Source organism: Prinia subflava, chromosome 4 (assembly GCF_021018805.1).
Source record: "Prinia subflava isolate CZ2003 ecotype Zambia chromosome 4, Cam_Psub_1.2, whole genome shotgun sequence".
Lineage (NCBI taxonomy): Eukaryota > Metazoa > Chordata > Aves > Passeriformes > Cisticolidae > Prinia > Prinia subflava.
This window is the reverse complement of record NC_086250.1, coordinates 22,989,162-23,013,895: the sequence shown is the minus strand read 5'-3', so window position 1 is coordinate 23,013,895 and position 24,734 is coordinate 22,989,162. Positions and strand designations below refer to the sequence as shown.

General features: G+C 37.6%; 1 protein-coding gene across 8 annotated transcripts in view; it reads right to left on the bottom strand.

The window, feature by feature from the left end:
* TNRC6B (trinucleotide repeat containing adaptor 6B) overlaps positions 1-24,734 on the bottom strand; it is a 139,005-nt gene that overhangs the window by 76,088 nt on the left and 38,183 nt on the right. The window contains exon 1 of one of the 8 annotated variants that reach the window (XM_063395968.1): positions 13,423-14,354. The exons of 6 other annotated variants lie outside the window; for them this stretch is intronic. Coding sequence is in view for 1 of the 2 variants with exons in the window: in XM_063395967.1 (XP_063252037.1) it covers positions 13,430-13,434 (5 nt within the window). In the remaining variant the exon portion in view is untranslated. Of the gene's footprint in view, positions 1-13,422; positions 14,355-24,734 lie in introns of those variants that run through there. One more of the 8 variants, XM_063395967.1, reaches the window with a different exon arrangement.

Here is a 24,734-nt window from a genome sequence, read left to right as displayed (position 1 = left end):
AGTTCTAATGGCCAACATTAAATTTCTAAGCATACTGTATTATGCATCTACATGTTATAATATGACACCCAGTCATATCTATCAAGGAAAATTCCTTTTATTTTAGCAACTTCCTAGTAGTGTAATACAATGTTTGCAGTGTAATACAGAATGCAAATAAATATCAGTTTCCACACTTGGTAAAAAAAAAAAAAAAAATCCCATCTCTTTTTCTCATGTATACAAGCACACTTTATGTGCACATAATGTACAGAAACATAGAAATGCTTCACTCTTTGAAGACTTTTAAACTGTAATTTCTCCTTGTGTTCTTGGCAAGCTATGTTTCAAGAGCTAAGACAGCAGTCAGTGCTCCACAAGAAGCATTCTCAGGAAGGATATTACAAGTTCACTCAAGAGCTTTGTACGGTCACAGAAAACTGCAGCTGCCTGATGATAAATACATTTTTAAAAAGAGACCACTCCAAGGATAAATCAGGTTAACACTACAGTTAACACTAGAAATAGCATTGTTTATTCAAATGTTTTTTCTGAAAGTAAGAATTAAAGCAGGAAGTTATTAGAATCCATGGAACAAAACCATTACAAGTAGCAGCCATTGCATCACAATGAAGTCCTTTCACCCTAAATCCCACAACCTCCTGACTTAGATGGGAAAACACAGGCCTGTGCTTAACACTGTAGTGCCATCTCACCCACTATCTGTGCAGATGGCCAGAGACACCCATACAGGGTAACTTAGAAATTTCAAGAAGACTGTAAAAGAGTGGAAAACAGCATTCCATAGGCCACATAATTGTGCCTGTTTAGTTTATTTTAAATTAACTAGCCAAAACAGTTATGAGGCAGAAAAAAAATGAAGTTATAGAAAATAGTCCGTTAAAAGGCAGAGACGATTGCTACTTTTTACTGTCACCAATATGGTATGCTATTTTTGATTAATCCATTTTTTACAGTCCTGATACTGTGCACCACTCGCTAGCTGCATTTTTTTTTTGAAAAAAGTTAACTTTATTTCATGCCTTCTGGAAATAATGCATAGATTAAACTACCTAGTCTAGACATGCAACACTTACTAATTGCTAAATAAACAATCATTTCCTTATCTCTTATGCAAAGACATTAGAAAGTTTACACGAAAAGTGTTCACTGTATCCTCAGGCATTTGTCTGAACTAAGGATAGTCTCCCATCAGGGAAAGAATTTCTTTTAACTATGCTGTTATTCCTATGGAATTGGTGCTGCCCTATCTCAGCAGTCAGTCATCTGTGAGCTTTTCCTATTTGCATTGAGTGCAGTAGACAAGATTTCTGAAATCTTGACTGAGGGTTCTCATTCCTTGTCTCTTTCCAGGAATTATAATTTACAGCTTAAGTGATGAATTTTACTTGCTGCTTATGTCATTCACAGAGTACCAGATCAATTTCTAACTTCAATCCTATGTAAATATCTCCTGCTTTTGAATACAGTAATTTAGCATTAGTTAAGAAATTTTTAAAAAGCGTAGATAATCAATGAGGACTGAATGTGCATCTTGCTTACAAAAATCTGGTGTCCGTTCAGACTCAGAAGATGGAAACATTTTAAAACTAACTACGTACTACTTTCAAAGAAGAAATTTATCTTGTAAACCAAGTCAGCTCTAGAATATTTATATTCCAGAAAGTTTGCATTCCTTCACAATATGGAAATTCTTATCAGAAAGTTGCTTCAGCATTCAAAAATTCTAAGATGACAGGAACTTGCATACCACAGACAACATGGCCATGGATAATCTTCCAGGCATGGCCACTCTTTTTCTGTTACAGAAGAGGGAAATTCTAAAGCAAGACATAATCCAGAAAAGAATCTAGAGTGAGGAAACCACTGAACTGCCACCTCAGAGATTATAAAAGAGCACGACCAAAACAGTACACAAAAAATAAAAATGTTGAGTTACAAGAGAAAAAGTGAGGTGAAAATTATGATATAAATGAAATTTTAGCATTTAATATATTTCTAAAGTACAAGATAAGGCTGATTTGTATTGTTAAGTTCTCCATCCAAGTAGTGCTTGCTACTTTTAGGTTACTTTTTGCCTTGTTGCATGCATTATGCAAGATTATTTTTAATCAAAAGCACATGTTTCTCATGTTCAGTGATGTCATGAGACACAAAGAATTGCTTAAAACTCACTATAACCTTCAAAGAGTAGCAGACATTCAGTGGTTAGAAATGTGCACTCTTTTTCAGAAAAGCATTCAGCACACAGGTCCACTTAAGTTTGGCGTCTTTCCAGTGATGAATATAGTTCTAACCTCTGCTGACAGAAGATCTGAAGACTCCTGTCTTCAATTAACAACTACCTCTTTCTACCTACCAATGATAAATGTCACGAGTGTGGAACACAGCAGTTTCTTTTTTTTAGACACTAGGCAAAACCAGTGTATGATCATGACATGAATATAAGATATTCACCATTCCACACAACATTGCACTTCTAGTCTGTTCAATTAAACCCTTTCTTGATCCTCTTTAAGAAAGGCAGCTCTGCATAAAGACAGGTCAACTCTTTGCTGCTATATAAAGTTGAAGGTTAAAATATGTAAGCTGATGTGGAAGACTATTTCCTGCTGAAAGGAAAGCCCTTTAAACACTAGAACCTCAAATCTAATTTGGCTGCTTATCGATGCTTCCATGCATACTGCCAGAGCAAAGCATCTGTCTTTCTGTGAAGCCACTTTTTGGAAAAATGGTTAACGCTACCTAGCAGAAAAGCTAGCATGACCGTACAGTAGAAGAAATACAGAATTCAGTCACACATGTAAGCATTTCAAATTCCAAATTTTAGGTTGAAGACCAGACCTTTATCTTTAATCAAATCTGTCTGCTAAGCTGGAGGTGCCAGTTGGACTTATGGTTACCAGTAAATGTGACTTACACTTGACTGACCTAAATGGGGAAGTGCACAAAGTATGAGTAACCAACTTTTACTTATGAGTAAAAGTTGTATAGAGTATAAAAGAAAAAAATACATTTGGCTTCACTGGAAACATCATTCATTGTTAAACCAGCCCTTTATAAGCTTACTCATAACTAACACCTTGTTTTAACAAGAGAGTGGGATAAACTCTATTCAGCCACTGAAGCTATGCTACTAACTTTAATTAGAGGGCAGCACAGCTCATAATGAAGCAAGCTTAGCTGGGTCTCCCACTCATCACTGCAAGAATCTAGTCCATAACACTGTTACAGGTGGTGACTGGGTAGCAACTCCAAACTGAGAAACTCATCACTACATGGTTACAGTATTTCTGGAAGACCTGCTGGGAAGAACCATACAGTTTAATTATAACATATTACCAGCTGTAATAGGTGAATAAAGCAAGAACCACCACAACAATATCTATCTCCAAAGTGGTCGAGGCTTACGCAACAAACCTTACAAACCTAGTTTAAATGTCTTCTGAAGCTACAGCCAAAGGCAATTAGACTTGTAAACACTCTAAGCTAAGTGTAAACACTTTCAGCTAAAACTGAAAGGGAAACCCAAAGGATTTTCCACGAGGCTTGGTCTGGAGCAAGCAGTTGTGTGGCGCTTGGTTGCTGGCTGGGGTTAAACCATGACAGTGCATAAAAAAGGAAGGTGAGTAAAAAAGCAGATCACTGTAATGCTCAAATTGATTATCCTGATTTTCATTAACTACCAATGAAATTTTTAGATGCATCCTCAAAGTGCACGCCATTAAGAGGCAATTCTTTCCAAAGAATGAGGCATAGTTACACTGCACACACCAGGAGACATCAGTGCTTCAACTGCTAGGGAGTGAGATAATTAATCATTAAGCTTTTGATACTTCAACTTCTTTTAAAAACTGTTTAGCATTTTTGTTACTTTCAACAGACAAACTCACCACAGTGTTGTTTATAGGTTTTTTTCAGTGTGTATTCTCTTGCTAAGTTCCACATTTATAATTTAGGAAAATAACCTTACTATACATTTACATAAAGCCTCAGTTGGCAAGACACAGCACACAGATTAAGGTACCCCAGGGGAAAAAAAAAAAAAAAAAAAAAAAAAAAAAAGAAAAACTCCTCTTTGCTTCTAGAGCTTGGTATTAATGACATTTTGCCTGGAAAAGAAATCCCTTTCACTGTGAAATGGGCTTTAAATCCCTGTCAAGATTTTTAACAGCACAGAAAAATAATTAATAATGGTGATGCTCATTCTATAATACTACTTTAGATCAAAACCTTCCTCTCCTAAAGGGAACTCCTGAAATAACCAGAGCTGTTCATATATTCAACAGAAGCTATTCCAAGATTTTACTTCAGGAGGGAACAAAATATGAGGCATCAAACCTATGAGCAGGTTCTCATGTCTTTCATACTGCACTGAAGAATAACAATGTTTAAAGCCTCATTAAAAACCCCACAAGTGTTAAATATAAAATGTGAATTTCAGTTGAATGAACAGTCAACTTCAGGCAGACTGCCTCTGAACTAGGTTCTCACCGGTTTTAAAACATCAAAGAAAATCAAATTTCAGGGTATTTTCTTTGTGTCATTAGTATTTCTCAAGGTAGCATGCAGAGCTTTTAAGCCTGAATTCCTCTACACTCAGAAAAAGCCCTTAGTTTGACCTCAAGGCACTGGACTAAGATTTGTCACAATTTGTGACCCAGCTACAGTAATCATGCTCCTTACCAAGTGGAAGCCCCTAAGTGCCGAACCAACTTTTAACACTAAAGTTTTAGCACTTGAAATTATGAGAAAGGTGAATTACAGAATTCCATCTTTTTACCCACATTACGATTTTGGTTAAATCAGCTTTGTTCCCATAAATCCATGAAGGGAAAAAAAAGCATTATTGTATTCATAATTCAACGCAGCTGTGTATGACTGGCTTCAACCCCAGGCCACAAGACAGGAACTGCTGAGTTCGAATCTGGCTCTGCCTTTGACTTTGTGTGGACTTCAGAGAGTCTCTGAATTTCTTCTGCTTCTCCACTTACATCTGTACACTTACCTTACAGAAAGGCACTTGCTTCTTTTGTGCAGGCTTTTCTCAAACACAAAATCTGAACTGACTTTGAGAGCCATTTATACTGTATATTGAATACCTATGTCCTGCCAAGAAGTCTCTCTACCTGTCAGTTGATACCTGGTGGTTTTTAACTGTAGTAACTGCCAACATGCACTTATTACATGTATGCATACACACACCCATATCAGACACACACAAATATTAAAAAAACGTAGTAAGCTGGAAAATAGACAATTATTTCTACGTTTCTTAACAAACATGACGAAAAAAGGAAATTGAGTTACATGCTATAATTAAACTTAAATGAAGAGCAATCGGCAGCCTTGTTCTTATTAATGCACTGAGCCAGTGATGAAGCCTGTTTTTAACAGCTTAATATTAAAACCATAGAGCAAGCAATGCTCAAGCTAAAATGATCGCAACAACTAATATTTAGAATAGTACTTACACAACAGAAAAATGGCCTAAAAATGCAAAGGGGAAGAAGCAGTTAAACTTAACCAAGTTATCTATCTTATTTAAATGATGCTTCAATTAGCATTTTTTAAAGGAAAAGATCAAGGGAAATTACATAAACTTAAGTTGATCCCATACTTGCAAGTCCACAGTAGGAGAATTTCACTTCACATTACCTGGACCGAAGCAGAATGTAACAGAGACTTACACAGCCAACCTCAGCTTTTTCTAAGCACGAAACACCCAAATACAGCATATCATCTTTGGAATAGCCACTTTAAACCCACATCAGAGAAACAATCTTGTCCCCAGAATTTTATCAAGACAGGCTGACTTTCCAAAAACTTACCTGTTTGGTTTTTAATGGCCCAACTACAGCAAGCTAGCTTAAAGAACTGTGCACCTGTGGCTTTAGGTTAGTTTAAGCAGCCAGGGTAAATTCTAGTCTCTCAAAGTTTAGCTTTTGTCTGCTTTTGCCCTTTTCATCTTGTTATACTTAAAATCTGGTTAAAACACACTTCCTACAGTTTTTCTCTGTCAGAATGTATATTTTATTTATAGTAACTGGCAAATGTAGAGCAAAACTATCTCCTAATTAACAGCACAGCAGAGTTAATTTGATGCAGAATGTGTTATTTTGTGATAAAATCACTCACGGACTTAATCAGAAGTCACCATTCCAGAATAGCTACCATGAAAGATGAGGTGGTTAAATGCAAATTCAGATAGCTTTTGTACAAGTAGACTAAACTGGTTAAAACAGCTGAAAAATTACTTGCATGTAAGGCTTAGGATTCTCCCATCCCAGGTCACTTACTAAGCCTTCCTACTGTAATTCAGAGGCTTTCAAAACATATTTGCCTATTAAGGAAAGTTAGGAGAAATATCTTATTGAACAAATACATGTAGCCAAACTTACTAGGAAGATTTAATCTCCACCCAGCTGAGATTTTGATATAGTTTCCCACACCACACCACCATCAGTGAGTTTCCATCAGACAAAGCAGTCACGAATGCTACAGCAAGGCCAGCATACTAGTTAGCAAGTGTTCTTGGCAAGGTGATCTAGATGTGCTCTGAATAGAATTACAGGACACAGGCAAAGATAAAATCAAAGAAAATAACTCTAATGCCTTGTACTCTCTCTCAGCATTGCTTGGTCTGGTTGATAATTATCAAGCAGATAATGTGAACATTACTTCCAAAGGAACAGAAAACTTGACTCTGTAACACAAAGCTATTTAATTTAAACTTCCCATTAATATTGCTACAACCAACCTCTGTAGCACCAGCTGCTACCTTTTTTTATACGAGGCTGAAAAAAGCTTTTGGGGTTTTACTTCAGGTTAACCAAGCATTTTTAGAGGCAACTTAAACCTAGCCCACACTTATATTCCAACCAGTGCACATGAACTTGTACTGACATCCACAAAGAGCAATAGAGCTAGATATAAAATGACATATATATACATATATATATATCCTCAACAGGACATCTTCTATTTCTATGTGCTATATTTTTATATTTTTAACCAGTTTTTTTCACTTACAGTGAACACTTAACCCGTTTTAAGTGTACTATTTTGTATTTTTCTAATATTTATCATAGAAGATCCCTTGACTAAAACCGGGGGGTAATAACACTAATAGTACCCAAGTAAAATCTAACAAAATAGGAAAGGTTTATTTATATGGTCTTAACTGGGATATGGAAGAATTCATTTTTAAAAATTCATATGAGAATGAAACAATCTACTATTTTCTGTTTCACAGGACTACTGGTTTTCAGCACGCATAGGAATAAGCTAGGAAAAAAACATGTGCCAGGTTTTGGTACCTTCTGCCCTCTCTTCCCCGGCATATGGAAGGTAACCATTTTTGCTTTTATTGTCCTCAAACTCTCTCCAAGCAAGAGGCAGAAGCGCCTGGAAAAAAATCCAGCAAGAGCTACCAGATTAGAATTTCCAGGCATAGTAATACCAAAATTCACTTATATGTTGTGACGAAATCATCCTCCCTATGAATTGTTCAGCAAAAGGCTGGGCACAAACACATATATTTAGCAGGCAAAGTGATGTATCAGAATATATCAATTTCACTTCAGTTGACAAAGTTCTCAGTAGTAGCCAACCTCTTGCCAAAGAAAGCTGTTTTGTAGTCAAATATTTCTAGAGTACCAACACAAAATTAGAACCATGTGTTTTAAATCAGACCCTGAATCTGGTATGGTTGCTTAAGTAAAATTATATACAATTAAAAATATAAATGCTGATACAGAAGCTGCAACAAGAGCATGAATGCTGCTACATTATCACTCCAATATTAATTTGCAATGTCTTCTACTACCAACACTAAAATTCAAACCGGGGGGGAAAAAGTGGAAGAAAATACTCAAGACTTATTTTAAGGAAGGTTTAAGTGACACAGGACACTGCATCCTGGAAAACTGGATAGTTCAGACACTATCAAGTTCACAAACATACAATGAACCACAATGACAACACATTTATGTATATTTGCCACAGAGCACATGTAAAATGGGACAATTAAGCTCAACTTTAATTAATGGTTAAGCGGCATTAACAGATTACATATTTAATCTTTCCCATTTTCATATAAGTAGCTCAAAAAACTCAGAATCTACAAAAGCTGTTTTAAAACGCCCAATTCTAGCAGTGTCACTGCAGTTTAAGTTTTGCCATTTGCCTACGTACATGGAGGCTGTGCCCAACAGCCACTGAGATTACAAGTCAACAGCAGATTTGTGATTATGTTATTCAGCAAATGCTATGCTTAAAGGCAGAGGAAAAACCCATGGAGAATACCAGAAGTAATTTTCCCATTGTTTTATTTTTTAAAGAAACACTTCTACTCTGATTCAGAAATTAAGGCAATATTCTGTTTTACTTCAAATTGGTTCAGCTGCTATACTCAGACTTGTACTTCAGGAAGCCTTAACCCTACATCTGCTAAGCACACTGGGAAAGATGAGCATGCTTCCCTTATAATTTTGGCATGTACAGTGGGCTTTCATGTACTTTTAAGGAACTAAAAAAGAATGGTCACCTTGATTTAAAAAAATTCATGCTATTCTGCTTTTTAGTTGCTGAAGTAACTATGCTATTCAAAGCACACCCAACTATGAAGGAGCTTTATGCCAAAATGATGCTCTTCTAACACAAATTAGACAACTACTTATTTGTTTCCAGAGAATGTATCTATAAAAATAAACATTAAAAGCTGAAGTGTCTTTTTCCTAGACTATCTCCCTGTAATACTTCTTGCTGCTCTTATTGGAGCTACCTCAAAATTTGCTATCTCCCCACTGTTAAAATGTGGCCTCACACATCCCATCCTAAGAGAAGGACTCCCCTGTTGGCATGAAATCAAACACATTTGTATCTTGATGCCTTGTTTCGGTTTTGTTGTAGTAAATTCCAAGGTCACATTTCACTTCTAAAAGTCTCAATTTAACACACGTTTATATTAATATAAACATTAAACACTTCTAAGCGTTTTTCCACCTATCAGTGTCAAGGTACTTTTAGATGATTTTCTCTGCCTAACATATACAAACATCCATTTAATTGAGTTCAGACACAAACTGTAGCACTGTAAGGAGCAGTAATCGACTTTTATTCTTGCTAACTGTGGTTTTTAACAAAACTGCCCTCACTAGCTCATCTCCAGCTGTATAAGCACACATTTTTCCATGATGTTTAACTCATTTTGGTTTATTCTGTCTTTAAAGTTCATCTCTGTTTTATTAATCTATCTTCTCTTAGGTATCTGAAAAAACTCCAATGATTGTTTCTTGTGTTGTTTTCCCACGATTAAACAGGCTAATTAAAAGTACAATATTTTGAATGAAAAGTCTTTCAATTTACCCATCTATAACACCCAAATATCACATCAACCAGTTCTTAAGACATAATTTTTCAGAAATTATTAAAAAATATACAATTGTAGTACCAGCATGGCATGTAATTACCTAAGCTATAATGCCAGCATACTGTATACAGACAGGAAAATACACTTTAAAATCACAGTAACCATTAACCTTAGCAATTCCCTTCAGAAGCGTGTTGATGGCACAAAAAGAAAAAAAAAAACCCAAGGTTTAGGTATATTCATGTTGCTCCCAGAATCTGTGTTCTCAGCAAGACAAAAACCCCAAACCCACCAAAACAAAACCCCAACCAAACAAAAAACGCAAAAAAACCCTGTTGTGTTTTTTAGTAGGAAGCCTATGTGTAAAGGAGAACTTAAACAGTGGGAAGTGCTCCAATTCAGTTGGAATTCACTACAAATACAGAAAAGCACCACAAATACAGAAAGACACCATTGCTCCTGTGTTCTGAAGAACAATTACCGCACCAGCACAACAAAATATAAATATTCTCAATATATAGTATTTATCTCCATGATAACTCTGCATTTACCTTCAATGTTGAAATGGCCAAAAACTGTTCTCTTGATACCCAACTTTAAGCAACTTGTTTGACCAATATTTGAAATATGGCACATGTAATTATACCATGTAAGACTGCTAATGCTAGCATCACATTAGCAACTAAAGATTTCAGAAGAAATACATCTTTGTATTAATCTAACCTGAATTTTACATCTGTTTAACAAATTAATTCTAGAGCAATAATGCTAGCCCAGTATTTGAAGTTTTGCTATTTGAAATCTAAGGTAACAACATTGGAATCCTGATATTCACACCTGATTTCCTTGACAGGACATGAAATACAGGTCCTTGGAGGTAAACATCCTATGTATCTTATTTTCTTGCCTCAATTCTTGAGCTGTTTAAACAGGAAACCAATACTGAACAAGACGAAACAGCTCTTAGAAAGTCAGTAGATGATTTCTTAATCAATTAGAGCAAAAAAAACACTGAAACTTTTCAGTTATGAACCAGTTGAATAGAGTACCAAGGGTGCAGCTTCCACGAAATATTGTTCAAAATAAACTATAATTTATCACCTTCCACCCTGGTCCAAAAGGAATGTAGATCCATAATGACCAGAATCAAAGAACTCTGCTTCAAGATGCGACAACTTTCTAAAGGGGTACTAGGAAAGTTGTGGATAAAAACTCTCTTCCAGAAATACTTTATTTCTATGGATTTTTTTTTTCCTCATAGATTGAGACACTTTCTCCTCTACTAAGCCACTTATTAATAAGTAAGAAACAAAAATCTTTAAAAGGTGAAGTTTAGCTGAAATCAGCCGGCAAATACTCCATGATCTTACAAAGTTTCTTTTTCTTTCTTCTCAGCAGGAGAGAAAGAGTATAAAAGAAAGGAACTGAAACTAAGCATACTGATCTTTCACTCACTCGTTTTCCCTGAATTTTTCCCATTAGAATTGCAGACTCCTGTATATTGAAGCTCAATGGTAGTAATGCTTTTCTTGTCAATTATATTTCAAGAATCTCTTAGATGTAGAGCAAAAATCTCCAGGGGTTCTGCTGACTACGGACTTCACTGTAGCTTTCAACCTACTAAAACCGTCTGCTTTAGAAAGGGACTGATTCCTGTACATACCAATAACAATTGACATACAAATACAAACAAAAATTTACTAAAGCTTCTGAACCCATCGTCACTGCAAACTGAACGAAGCAAAAAAGCTTCCCCTACCCTCATGCCTCTGTAAGCTTCAAACTGATATAGAAATTGCAACTCAAGTCAGGTCTCCCAAAATTGTTTTGTTCCCACTGTACTGAAGGAATACACTGAATACAGTGTTGAGAATTGCCCAGATTCACACTTAAAATCCTATGGCTGCACAGACTGCACAGTCCTCAACACACTCTGCAGTAAGATCTGAGGAATCAAAAGCATATTGACATAGGAGAAATTATTTTAATTGGTCTTCCCTATTCACAGTTATAGTCTCACAAAGCTGCTCACATGTTTGACAGCTTCCTTATTGGAATGATTTCTATTATTTTCAATAGCTGCCTTTTGTCTGACCCACAACAGCTTCTGTAGCTAGGAGCAGTTGCAGTTATTGGGAACCACCCACCACCTTAACCATCAAGCTGTATGTACAAAGATCTACACATTCTGGAAGTATGTAACCTAGGCAGTAAGGCATGAAGGCAAAAAAACACACAGAAAAGGCAAGTACTGTACTGAAGTGCAGATTCTGGGAAGACTACATCCTACAATACTGCCAGCTCAGGACACAATTTGGGTTTTCTTTACTTCCTCAGTTCAGCGATGCCATTCCACAGCAATTACCACATAAACTACAATAATTGATGTTTCTGTCCAGTGAGCACCAAATCTGAGAATACTCCTACTTCAGACTGCATTTGAAAACAGTTCTAATGTTTGATTATTGTTTGTCAACCAACAGGTATATTCAACATATTCTGGCTACATCCAGATCTCCACTGAGCCCAAGAAGTTTTGAATAACAAAAGCCATGAGGGTACATATCATGGCAAAGACAACGTTTTTGTAGCATTTCCTCACATACTTGCCAATAACATGAGGGTGGAATCTAGTAAGTTCATTAACCCTAAACAAGGGACATGTGTTACTGCATGTATTAACTGAGTTATCCATTACTGCTAAATGCTTAATGACCAAAATTACCGGGAAAAAAACACTCAGAATTTGAGCAGAGTTCTCTCTTACTGGCTTCCTCTAATTTAAAATGAAACAAAAACCTCAGAAGACACCACCTCCTAATTTCCATGAAAAATTTAACATACTGCAGAATTATTTGAAATACTTGCTAGCCAGTGCAGAAAAAAAGGTCTCAATAAGTACAAGACTATATTGAAAACAGCCAGATACATTTTCAATAAGCTTATTGAAACCTCTCTCCTTCATTTGTGTTTAGCAGTATGCACGTAAGGCCACAAAGAAATATAAAATACGAGCCATCTTGTACGTTTACAAAGTTGACTTGCTAACCACAATCATTGCACTAATAAACTGCAATGTGGAGTGACCATTCACATAATTATTTGCAGAATTATCTGCTGCTTACATGTTCAGCTACAAAAAATATCACAACGCAATGCCTGTGAGGAAGGGGTCAAGAATAATGTATACCACCACAGATTTTTTTTCATTTAACCACAGAGAAATGAGCATTACATCACACTCTTACAATGCAGGAGGAGGGGCCTGTTCTCAGAAAGCAACCTCCAGCTATTTCCCTTAAATTTTCTGCTTGTTTCTGGAGGGAGTCGCAAAAATAACTCGGATTTAAATTTTTAGCAACACAGAAGGGTGAGGGGGGGAAAAAAGCGACAAAGCGCAGCCCTTTGCCTACATTTACTAAGGTGGTGATGAACGCTTGCTTTCCATAGAACACAAAACCTCGACAGTGGCCAGCATCCCGCACATTCCTGAATACCTGGCGCACGCCGGATGGGCCGCCAGCCGCGGCCGAGCCCGGCCGGAGCTCCGGCCCCCGCACCGCTTCCCGGGGCTCGGCGGGGAGACTCCGTCTCTTGCTCCCGCGAAAAGCACGGCCCCAGCCGGCTCGGCTCCGACCCAGCAGCAAAAAGAATCCGAGCTCGGCTTCATACATGCAAATTTTTGCAGCAGATTTAAGAGCTCTAGGTACTGCGGGGAAGAAATCTTTCTTTAAAAAGCCTCTATTTAAATAAAACAAGATTTTCAGCACTATCTTCTGCTTCAGCAGCTCGGAAAATACAAACGATCTTCTCTAATTTGCCTAGGTGTTTTAAATTACAAATATCTTCCAAATCCACTTGTACGGAGAGCTCCTTCTAAAAAACCCCAAAAATCCACTAAAAGTGCCATACACGTACAAGCAAACAACATCTGAACAAAGTCTTAGTGGTAGAAAAAACACTTCTGCAAAACCACGAATGGAAACGGCCAGCCCAGGCTCTTTAAAAGATGAACTGATAAGTGAAAACAAAATAAAGCATAAACGTACCACTAACCTCATAAAGTGCAGCAGTGCTTAAATCCAGCGAGTTGAGGCATACAAGGTAGAAATGGAAAAAAAAAAATCCAAAAATGGTTTTGTGGGGTTTTTTTTGCTTTTTTGTTTAGGGCTTTTTTTTCCTTTTTTGTTAATTTTTTTCCCTCTTTTTTTTATTTCAAACGTTCAGAACCCAGCAGACGGTCCGTCGGCCATTTTGGCTGCACTCCCTCGCTCTCTCCTCTCGCTCCCTCCCTCTCGCTCCCTCTTGCTCTCTCTGAAGGAAGCAGCTTTTTTGCGACCTTCAAATACGGGCGGATCACATGATCCTGGGCCAGCTGTCACTCACCGCCTGGGCCCCGCCCTCCCTCCGTCTTAAAGAAAGAGCGCCCTGCCCACGCCGGGACGGCCTCCCTCGCCGAACAGCGCACCCCGCTGGGATTCTGCTCCCCGCCCTCGTCGGACAGAGGCGAGGCACAGGGAAGGTTCAGTGGGGGAGTTCTGAGAGTACGGAGGGCAGCCCAGGTGGAGTTTCTCTCCTTAAAACCGGCTTCTCTCTTTAAAAAGCCAGCTGCCAATTATGCTAATTCCACATTAGGGCTGCACAGCCGAAGAGCGCAGAATGGTGAATGTTAAGTCCCTCCAGCCACACGCCCTGTTCTGCGGTGCACCAGGAACACCGACCCTAGCGCTCGCTTGGAAAGGAACCCCCATTTTAACCACAACGCCCTCCTGACTCAAGGACAAAAGGTTCATGCTCAGACCAAAGTTAATCCAGACTGTAACCAGACTGCCCACACCACATGCACCCATAAACCCGAGATCAAGGTCCAGACACGGGAGGACCGCAGGACAGCAGAGCAAACTCGATCTCTCCTGCTGCCTTGCCTGCTTTAAGTCTCAGGCTGCAACTCAGGTATTGCGCAGACACTCCACAGCGTCTTCCCAAAAATTTCCATAGATAACCGCTCTAACAGCGGTTGAAACAGAGAATCATAGCATCTTGTAACATTAAAAAACATCTGCAGGATGTTTCCAGATGTTACCCTGAATGTGCAGAAACAGTAAAGAAAACAGTTCAGCAACAGGATATGGTGATGCAGGTATTGTGCTGCTGTAAGGAGACTCACTCCTGAGTTAGCCCAACACAGGTAGGAAATGCTGGAGCTGACTATGTAATGGAACTGACTATGTAAATGTCAGTGAGGGAACTGACAACTCGCTCGGGAAGCTCTCAGGAGCACCCTCAGGATCAAAACCTCAAAATATATGTTTTAAATTCTGTACACTTATACATTGTAACAATGTAGAAACTAAAAAAACCAAAATGCACATGAACTAAAAAAACCAAAATGCACATGAACAGGAGAAAAATTTTTAACATGTACACCTTTGTACACACTTTGTATCTGGGTGTGTGCAAATTGCTTTAAATATGCTACAGCTAGTATAAATAGTGCCATTTCAGATCTACAGTTACATTGTTGCTGTGCTTATATTAACTTCTATTTAATCATTCCACGTAAAATTATCCCAAGAGTAAGTACTGCTAAATTCTTTAGACATAAAACCACTGATCAAGTGTGAGGCTAACTCTGGCAAGAGGGTTCATTCTGGACATCATGATTCAATGGGATGGTCTCCCTTCCCCTTTGCTCAAACTGATTATGATCTGATTTTCTTTGCTATGCTTCATCCAGGTAGTAAGCAACAGAGGGAGCCTTTCCAGAGGGAAACTCTGTTAAGTTGTGGCTTCACAAATTTATATGAAAACCTGCTTTTGCCAATAATTACAGAACCACACAATATTCTGTGTTGGAAGAGACCCACAATGATCACCAAAGTCCAACACAAAGGCCCTGCATAAGCCACCCCAAGGATCACACCATGTGCTTGAGAGCAATATCCAAATGCATCTTGAACTCTGTCACAGCCATGGTGCCAATACCTTTAACAGAAATTCTTTAAGTATCTAAATCACTCGTTCATGACAACACCATGGAATGAAACTAACTTGGAGATCCATGGGAGGGGACTTCAAAGGAATTAAACTGAGGGGGACAGAAGCAGCATATTTTATGAATGAAAATAAAAATCATTAGTATGTATTATCATAGAACATAAGCCATTGGCCTCATCAGGAGATCAGGAGGCCATGAAAGGCTAGTGTGGCTCTGTTTCTGACATGTTTTGCTTCCATTCTCATGATAAGGTACAGAAACTCAAACTCAAACAAGGATTCTGCCACTGATAGGATTTCTTCAACAGGACTGCAGCCTGCACTGTAACCATCTGTCTCTACAAGCTCAAGAAACTGGTAATAGTGAATGTGAGTTGCATTTTTGGGGACTTAATGAAATAGAAGCAGCTCGATGTATCTGCTCAGGTGACTTTCTAAACCAGAGCAGAGAATTGCCCAGCTGGAGGTAGCAGACTGGAGTGTTCTGTGGCTGGTCTAATCCAAACACAGCAATTTAGGAAATGTGGTGAAAACTCAGGGAACATCTTACTTGTGGCAAGACCCAAAGGGAACATCATAACTGCTCTAAATCCCTAATGAGAAAATCCAAACTAACTGCTAGGCATCCAATTCACACAGTTTCATAAAAGCAAATGTATATGCATATCTATGAAACAGCTACCTCCTCCTGAAAAAATACTTTAAGTACTGCAGCTACATGTTCTATGCATGTTCACACTGAGTATGGCAGTACGCATTAAGTCACAGACAATTTTATTCCCTCCCAAAAGCCAAATCATTTTACTGAGACCTATAAATCCTCTTAACTTTACTATGGTTTGCCAACTCTCCATTCTGAAATCCTGGAAGCCTTTACTTCAAGGAGTTGTTAATACTGTGATGACTTTCAGAGTGCTCACTTGAGTTGCTATGTATCCAAGTGGAAATAAGTACTATAAAATTTCACCTTACCAATGTTCTATTGACAAAGCTTTTTTAATCAGAAAGTAAGTAAATTATCAGTGAACGAAAAATATTTAGGGAGGCCAATATCGGTAATTCTTCAATAACTGTAGCTTTAATTGAAATTTTTCCACAAAACTGCCATTTGAAAGGTATTAATTCTTTACCTATTCTTGTTAGCATATTGATTAAGATGGCTAATGCGAAGTTTTTGGGTTTTTGTTTGATTTGGGAAGTATGTTGAGTTTTGTTTGTAATGCAGCACAGTAGTTTGGAAAACAATGGAGTAGAGCATAAAAATACATAGCATATCCACATTCCTTTTGAGAGGGCAATTGCATTTCAAAAACCGAACCATTAATTATTCTGATGCCAATAGGCTGTTAACAGCCAGTGTTAATAGGTTATAGCTTTATTATGTGCTACTAACTTATCTGATAACAAACACTTCATTTCAAAGCTTCTTCTATCTGAGGATCATAAAGCACTTTAAAATCTTTAATGAAGTCTCACAGTGCTCCTATGAGGACAGTATCCAGTGTGAGCAGACATATACACGCACATTGAGAGATGCTTACAACCGTGGATTCCCTGTATTAATATCTCAACTGAGACAGGAGAGGAATGGGTTTTTAAATTCATATTAAGCTGTATTGTGGTTCTAGTAAGAGCTCATTATTTTTGATGACCTATCAATAAGAATCAAGCAATTAGGTTTCAATATTTGTACACAGGCATGCTCCACTGTCCACTGGAACTGAGGTATCCACACCCTCCAGCTGTCATCTAAAAGGAGACTGGGTCTGTCTGACCTGTAGATCTTTACTCAGATTTGAAAGGATCTGAATTTCTCCCAGCCCCTATGCAAAACTCCCTCTTTCATGAGCTGGCATTTTGTTTGGCCCCAAAGTCCTACGGTTTGATGTCATATCTTACTTTGAAGGCTGCACCTTCATCGTCCCAACACTGGATCCCACCCACTGGGCTTTCTATACTGCATATACACCCATGGCAATAAACGTAAGACTTATTTTTTTCCCCCAGAAAGTTCTTCACAGCTGATACTATGACAGTGGAAAAGTCAGTTAATCTCCTACTAACACAGGTCCTCAGCAGAAACCTCAAATATTAACAAGTTTCCCATAGCATGAATGCCTTGTCACCAGCTGTCCTTTCTCCTGCTGGTGAAGAATTTGTCTCCTGAAATATTAGAGGAAAAAAATGCAGATTGTATTGCCAAAGTGAACTGAAGCCTACATGCCCTCTTACCCTACTGCAACTCATTAGCTAGATTTCCTCCCAACTCCAGAAGTGGGGTGCAGTAAGAAATGCAAGATAATTGGAGGCAGATTATTCACCAGTTCACCAACCAGTCCCCAGCAGTCCAACTGACCAGGATTACAATCCCACCAAGCATAACTCTTCAAGTTAAAAGGGATCAGAAAAGTGACTCTCTTTCCTGAGATCAGGCTAAAAGCATAACTCAGGGTAGGACATGTATGCAAGAACTATGTTTCATAGTTTCAGTTTCTAATAATAAAAGGCAAGCAGAGAACTCCACAAATTAAGGAACAGAATTAAAAGTCTTAACTATTCGTTGGGTGCTCTTAAAACTGCAATATGGTTTATTTCAAGAGAAAAATTAAAAACAGTCTCAGTCCTGGCTAATGGATGGTTCAGATCACTTTTAATTATTTTCTCTGAATAGAGAGAGATGCTGAAGCCCAACACTTCTGAAAATTGAAGATGATAGCTAATTCTGGCTGCACCAACAGACTTTTTTTTAAAGTCTTCACAGCAATTTCACCTAAGCCATTGTGCAAGAGTGATGACCCTTCTTTCTGCAGGAGTGCAAAACTTTCAGGTGTTCAAACATTTTTCAAGGGCAAAACACTCTAAGGAAAACTAGGGGTTTTTGGGGGATCCTCCCCTTTCCACACTTACTGGATACAGATATTTTATGCTGCAGAATTGTGAAAACAGAGCTGGCAGTGGTTTTAATGACAGTAATCAAAAGTATAATGCAAGTTGTTTCTTCACAGAAAGATACCATAAGTAAAAGCATCCAGCAAAGGAAAAGCTTGCTTGGTTTCTGAAAAGGTTACAACAGCTTTTGCATCTCTTACACAAAGGCACCTTCACCACATTTTAGGAATTATTATTATTATTCAAAACTTATATTGCAACACTGCTTTGGAGTCATACTAAGCTCAGATTTCATTCATTTTTTGTCAGGGAAAAAAGAAAGAATAGAAGTCCTAAAAACTTCAGATTAAGAATGACACATGACTTCAAGCCCAAGCCAAGTTCTGACTCTATACGTTAATGAAGTGCTCAGGAAAAGATAATGAGTCAGAAGGAAAACCAATTCACCAAATTTTGCAAACACTCATTTTTCCACCTAATTTTTCCTCCATCTGCTGCAATATTTTCTTTCACTGTTCAGCCTATAAATAATCTACCAATAAGCCTCCACTTTGTCAATTCCCCAAATGGACTTTCCAGACTGGAGAAAGAGAGAGCTTTCAATCTGCCTTTTAACAAAGTTGTTGGGTGAACAACAGAACTGAAGGCTCATTTCCTACAAATCTCTGTCACACATCACTGAACCTCTACTTTCCACACTAATCACATTCCTACACAGCCAGTTCTCCTTTGATGCCAAGGTTCTAATGGTATCTTGAGCTCTGTGCAGAGTTCGTCCCATAAAGAATTTTCCTCTCTTTCAGTACCTGGGCAAAAACTAGCATATACTGCAGCTAACCCCAAAACACATACATGATTAGCTATTAGAAGACTTAACCAGAACAGACAATTATTTGTCAGGCCCTGAAACCCTTCTATTGGAGAAATCAACTTTGATCTCTTCTCTAGGAAGCTACAGAAGTTTAATATATGGGTAATTATACTATAGTTTCTTACTTCTCTGCATCACTTGACCAGAACTGGACAAGAGACTCCAAACTTACTTGGGAAAGATGAAAAAGCCATTGCATGAGACTTAACTACTAGGAACTGAAAGAATTGACCCCCAACATCATCCCCCACCAATGAAGTCCAAATCTAAATGTTGACTTTATATCCATATCCTTGGACATTAAAGAAGTACTTTCCAGTAACATAACATATAATGAAACTAGTGTAAGTAAATATTCTTAAAATTTCTTTAACCTGTTCATTATCAACCCAGAAGCATCTTGATTTTGAAGGCTGTAGTTCTATCCTAACAGGTCTCCAGTTCCTAAAATCCTATAAATTGCCAAAATATCAATGAAATGGGAGACAGTTATCTGTTTAATGCAATTATATGAATGAGAGTGAAAAGAGAATCATAGAATGGTTTTGTTTGGAAAGGCCCTCTAAAGATCATCGGGTTCCAACCCCTCTACTGTGGGCAGGTACACCTTCCACCAGACCAGACTGCTCAAAGTCCCATCCAACCTGGCCTCAAATACTTCCATGCATCTTTTAAATAAGGAGAAGTTCAGGGAAATTGTATAGTATGTCATCACTTCCATATATACAGCAAATGCAGCTTTCTAATTGTTATTTATAGCATACAAATTACCATGCCAGTTACATGACTGATCCAAATGACTTTCTCTCAATCATAGCTGTAACTACAAATTTCAAATGGAATAATAATTTCATTCATTAAAGCCTTCCTTCATTCTCTTTAAGCCTTGGAGCTTTAAATATTTTAAAATAGCAGCAAGCTTTTTCATCTGACCAGATTAGAACATTTAAGAAAATACTTCTTTCATGTCTACAAACACTTTACCACAACAGGATCCCTTCTTTATACAGTGACTTCAGACATGCTCCTGAACTCCACAAAAAGCAGAATTATTACAAAAAGTTTTACAATATCTCAGAAAAGACAAGGAAGATGTTTGGACTGAAAGTCTTGTTCTAGTTTAATTTTTTCCCCTACCTAAAAGGAAGCTATACTGCACTTAGTGGTTTTTATTGTTTTGTTGGTTTTTTAAATTTATTTTTGGAGAGATAGCCCACTATCTCTCTACAATATTTTCTAACTTTAGTTTTAGCATGGGAAGTTCAATCACTTGGGCCAGAAACCTCTTGAGCAAAGGAATTTCTGGCATCTTGGCTGAAGCTGGCACCAACCCATTTTCTTTTATTCTCATTAAAGGAACCATAATATGCTAAGTTAAATAATAATGAAAACAAAAGCAAGCCAGCCCCAAACAAAACAAAACACCCCACCCAAAGTAAAAGTAGAGTATGAAAAGAATGTATTTTGAGAGGATTACTGTAAGAGAGGATTTCCCTAATTTGACTAATTTTTAAAATAAAACACTATTTACTACTGCAAAAATCTGTAAACTGATCTTTCCAATAGACTGAACATCTTCCCTGAGTAATTTGCCTTCATGTACAGTCCTTCAGTTTGAAATGTCAGGAAAGGAACAGCTAGCTATCCAGGCAGAAAATTCTACAAGCTATAGTTGTAATAAATATTCAAATGCACACAGTAACCTAAAAAACCAGTATGACTCTCAAATATGAACAACTTTGACTTAGGGCAGAGTCCAGCAAATTCAATCTATTAAAGTAGGAGTAAAAGAAATCATACCAGCTCTCCAGATCACAGCATGCCAGAGAAGCAATGCAGCTTAAGACCTCCAAAATATCTCTGTAAACAAGTTTTTAATTCATACCACGTTTACCACACAGTACAATATTTTTAGTCATACAAAGTAAGTCATATCTTCTACATGGAAATAAAGAGCTTGCTTTTTTTCCTTCTCTCCCTTTCTTTAACCAATAACAGTCACTTCATCAAGGCTAGTATGTGCATCTTAGAACAAGGCCATTTACCTTTCTCTACTTTAACCTCTAGTATATTTAAGCCATAGCACATAGTCATGAAAATTTCTGTTTTCCGCACAAACAAAATGACATAACAAACTCATTTATATAACATAAAAACAGTAGTGTTTTATTCCCCTTGCACTCCTTCATCTCCCTTTGAAAGGAAAATTCAACCATTCAGCCATTGTGGGCATACACACAAAAAAACCCCCAAAAATAATGAATTGGGGTTTTTTGAGAGAATGAAGCAGAGAAAAAAAGTAGTGAGTATCTTAAAATTTGATGCAAAAAGGGGGGAAAAATTTTAGGACTGTAATTCACACACATTTATGATGCCACTGACTTGTGCTAGCAGTCCAAAAACTAAATCCTTAGCAAATCAAAATTAGTGGCACTAACTTGGTGTAGGTATCACAGAAATTCATCTAAACTATATTTTTACATTAAGAATATAGACAAAATGCTAATTTAGACAAGACTCAAAATTATTAAAAATCCCTTATCATATTAGCTTGGAAAAGACCTTCAAGACCATGAAGTCCAACCATCAACCCAGCACTGCCAAGTCTACCACTACACCTTAGATTATTTTGCTTGCTATTCTTAAAGTCTGTTATCTGACTTCCATGGTAGGTGTCATCCAAGAGCTGGCATCTAAATAGCAATGAAATACTGAAAAGAGAGCAATGTTCAGCCATCCATATAAATGATACATTGGAGGGCTGTTACCTTGGGCAGCTGCTTTGGGAGAGACTGAAAAGGCAATTTTGGGAGAGAGAGAAAAGAACAGCCACTAATCAAACAGACATAAACCCCCTCAACTTCTTGGACAAGGAACTCCAGATGTCAGTAGAGTGTCCAGCACATAGTTTTTCCTGGAATTCCTGGAAAAGAACTAAAGGACAGGAGTAGGTGGAGGAGTGGGTGCTGGTGTCTGAAATACAGAGGCTTTGGGATTTTAGGAATTTGATTAGTATGCAAATACTCTCCCCTTCAAAGTATAGTAAACCCTGTAAGACAGCAGCAAATCAGGATATCCTCCATTCCACTAGCAATCAGAATTATTACTAACTAGAATAATTAGAGATAACAATCAAAATATCAAGGATACGTGACACTATACATATTTTGCATAACATGTTTACAAATCAAGCAATCTGGAATGGAAAATATATTTTCTCTGGTTTTGCAAAAAAAAGTGTGAAATAGTCTCTTGATCAGATGAGACTGCAAATTCAGAAGCAGGCTCTGTGCACTTCCTACACAGGACAAATGCAGATCTTGGGAGGTGGAGAGAGCGCAAACAAACTACCCTGTTCTCATCACAAGACATCTGGAAGAGAGCGCCATAAAATCCTCAGAAAAGAAGTTCCAAAGAATTCACACTTAGAATGTACACTGTCCAAAATATTTTCCTCTCTCAATATTGAGCATTGGTGTAGACTAAACACACTGTGATAATAAATGAGAACTTCACTTCCAAAGTTGACTTTTTTTGTGTGACCTCCTTTTTTTTCCCCCCAGAAGTCATCTGGCTTCCATTTCTTTACATATATTAAGAAAACACTTGCAAAACAGCAGTATGCTAAGCTGTAGGTTAGCTGAGGTATATGAAAAGCCTGTATTGGTTCATGGTCTGAAAGGAAAAAAAAAAAGAATCACTGAAGACATGAAATGCAGAGTCTTAAAAATCATGAAATGGCGACTGAAGACCTTTCGAAGTCTGATTTTCAGAAGTGAATGCCTAATTTTAAAATATTTTTGCTTAGACTACTCAGACAAGAGTCTTCCTGTGGGTAACATTTATCATTTTAAGTCCAAAAACTTCAAAACATTTAAGTATAACACTGAACTGGTAAAATATGGAAGAAAATGAAACTTTTGCCATTTAAAGTGCTTGTGTATGCATTCTACATATTGTTTAGAAATACTACATTGTAAGGGTGCAAGTCATCATTTGGAACTTTATTGACTTACAAGTCACAGTTAAAACACAGATGCCTCTACAGATACAGATTTTGCTCCTGTCTCATTCATTTCTACCACTCAATTGCACAACAAAGGGCAATTCTTTTCTCTAAGCCTCAGGGTCCCCTTAAACAGGTAGACTTGCCTTCAAATGCAAACTTGTCCTGTCACTCACTCCACTCTATGGAATAAAAATATTTGTACAGTATGAAGGTGATGAAAATATTCCTTAATCCTTAGCTGGACCAGTTTTCATTTGGTTTTAGTCTCACACCCTTAAACACCTTATCAAATCTCTAAGAATGTAAAAGAAAAAAGTTAGAACTTTCCTACTCATATGCTGGTATCTGAACAAGCCTCAGATAACTCCAGAGTTATCACTGGGTCTGAAACACAGTCTGACACACTAACAGAACTGCAACACCCTCTGACAGAGATGTCTGGTATGACCAACACAGACATCCTACATCTCCCTGTGGTGACTTGTTAGGATCTCAGGCAGAGGACTTAAATGTTTGGGGACATTTCTTTAATGGGCTTCTTTTACACACAGAGAACAATCAGCAATAAAAAACAACTATGCCTTTACATAATTCTTGAATGTAATTCAAGAAATAACTTGCCATTAATTTCACAGAATTTGGGTTGATAGGCAAGTTCAGGTACCTCAAATCTGAGTTGATAATCTGAATTAGGATTTGAATACTACTTTGAAAATCACAGCATGGATCTTCTGACAAAAACCAACCTCTGCTGAGGTCAGTACTGCCAGTAAATCAAAAAAGTGTAATGGCACTCAAAGCAAGTCTTAATATCTTCTGTAATAATGAATGTCCTTAAAACATCAAACAAACCCCCGTTACACAAGCTTTTAGCTAACTGTTCACTTTAAATTTGCTAAGAACAATGTTTTATCTTACAGGAACAGAAGCTATGCTAGGGACCTTCATGGAATTTCAACCGTTCAAAAAACACTGCAGTAGTTCTAAAAATGTCTGTCATTCCCACCAATCAAACCAGACTTCAGGATACAGCACTGCAGCATTTTCATAGTTTTCAGCAACACCATGGAAGAGTAAGATTGGTTCTTTTGTGCCATTATAGCAGTGATATTTACATGTGCCCCTGACATCAGCAGGCCACTGAAAACAGAGACAGGCCTGTAAACTGGCTTCTTGATTTTACTTAGTTTTCACATAGCAAAACTAAGTCAGGAGGAAGGGGAAGCTATTCTGCTGTATAGGTCCACACACTGTTAAGTTTTAATGAAGACTGGGCCATGTCAGACACACACATTCGAAGATGAAAGGCAATGATCATAAATTCTTACTGAATATTAGGAAATTTTCTTCATGTGAGGTGATTAATATTGCAAGAGACTGTCCAGAAAAGCTCTAGAGTAAACCTGAGAAGCCTGATACAACCTAGAAGTTAAATCTAACCTTCAAATCTGTCCCTCCCCCAACTCTGAGCATGGTATTGGACGAGACGACTTTTAGAGTCTGTAATTTGTTTTCCAGGTTCGGACAATTTAGATACTACTTTTTTTTAACTGTAGTGTCACACAAATCCAGGAAGACGTTGTATGTTCCTGCTG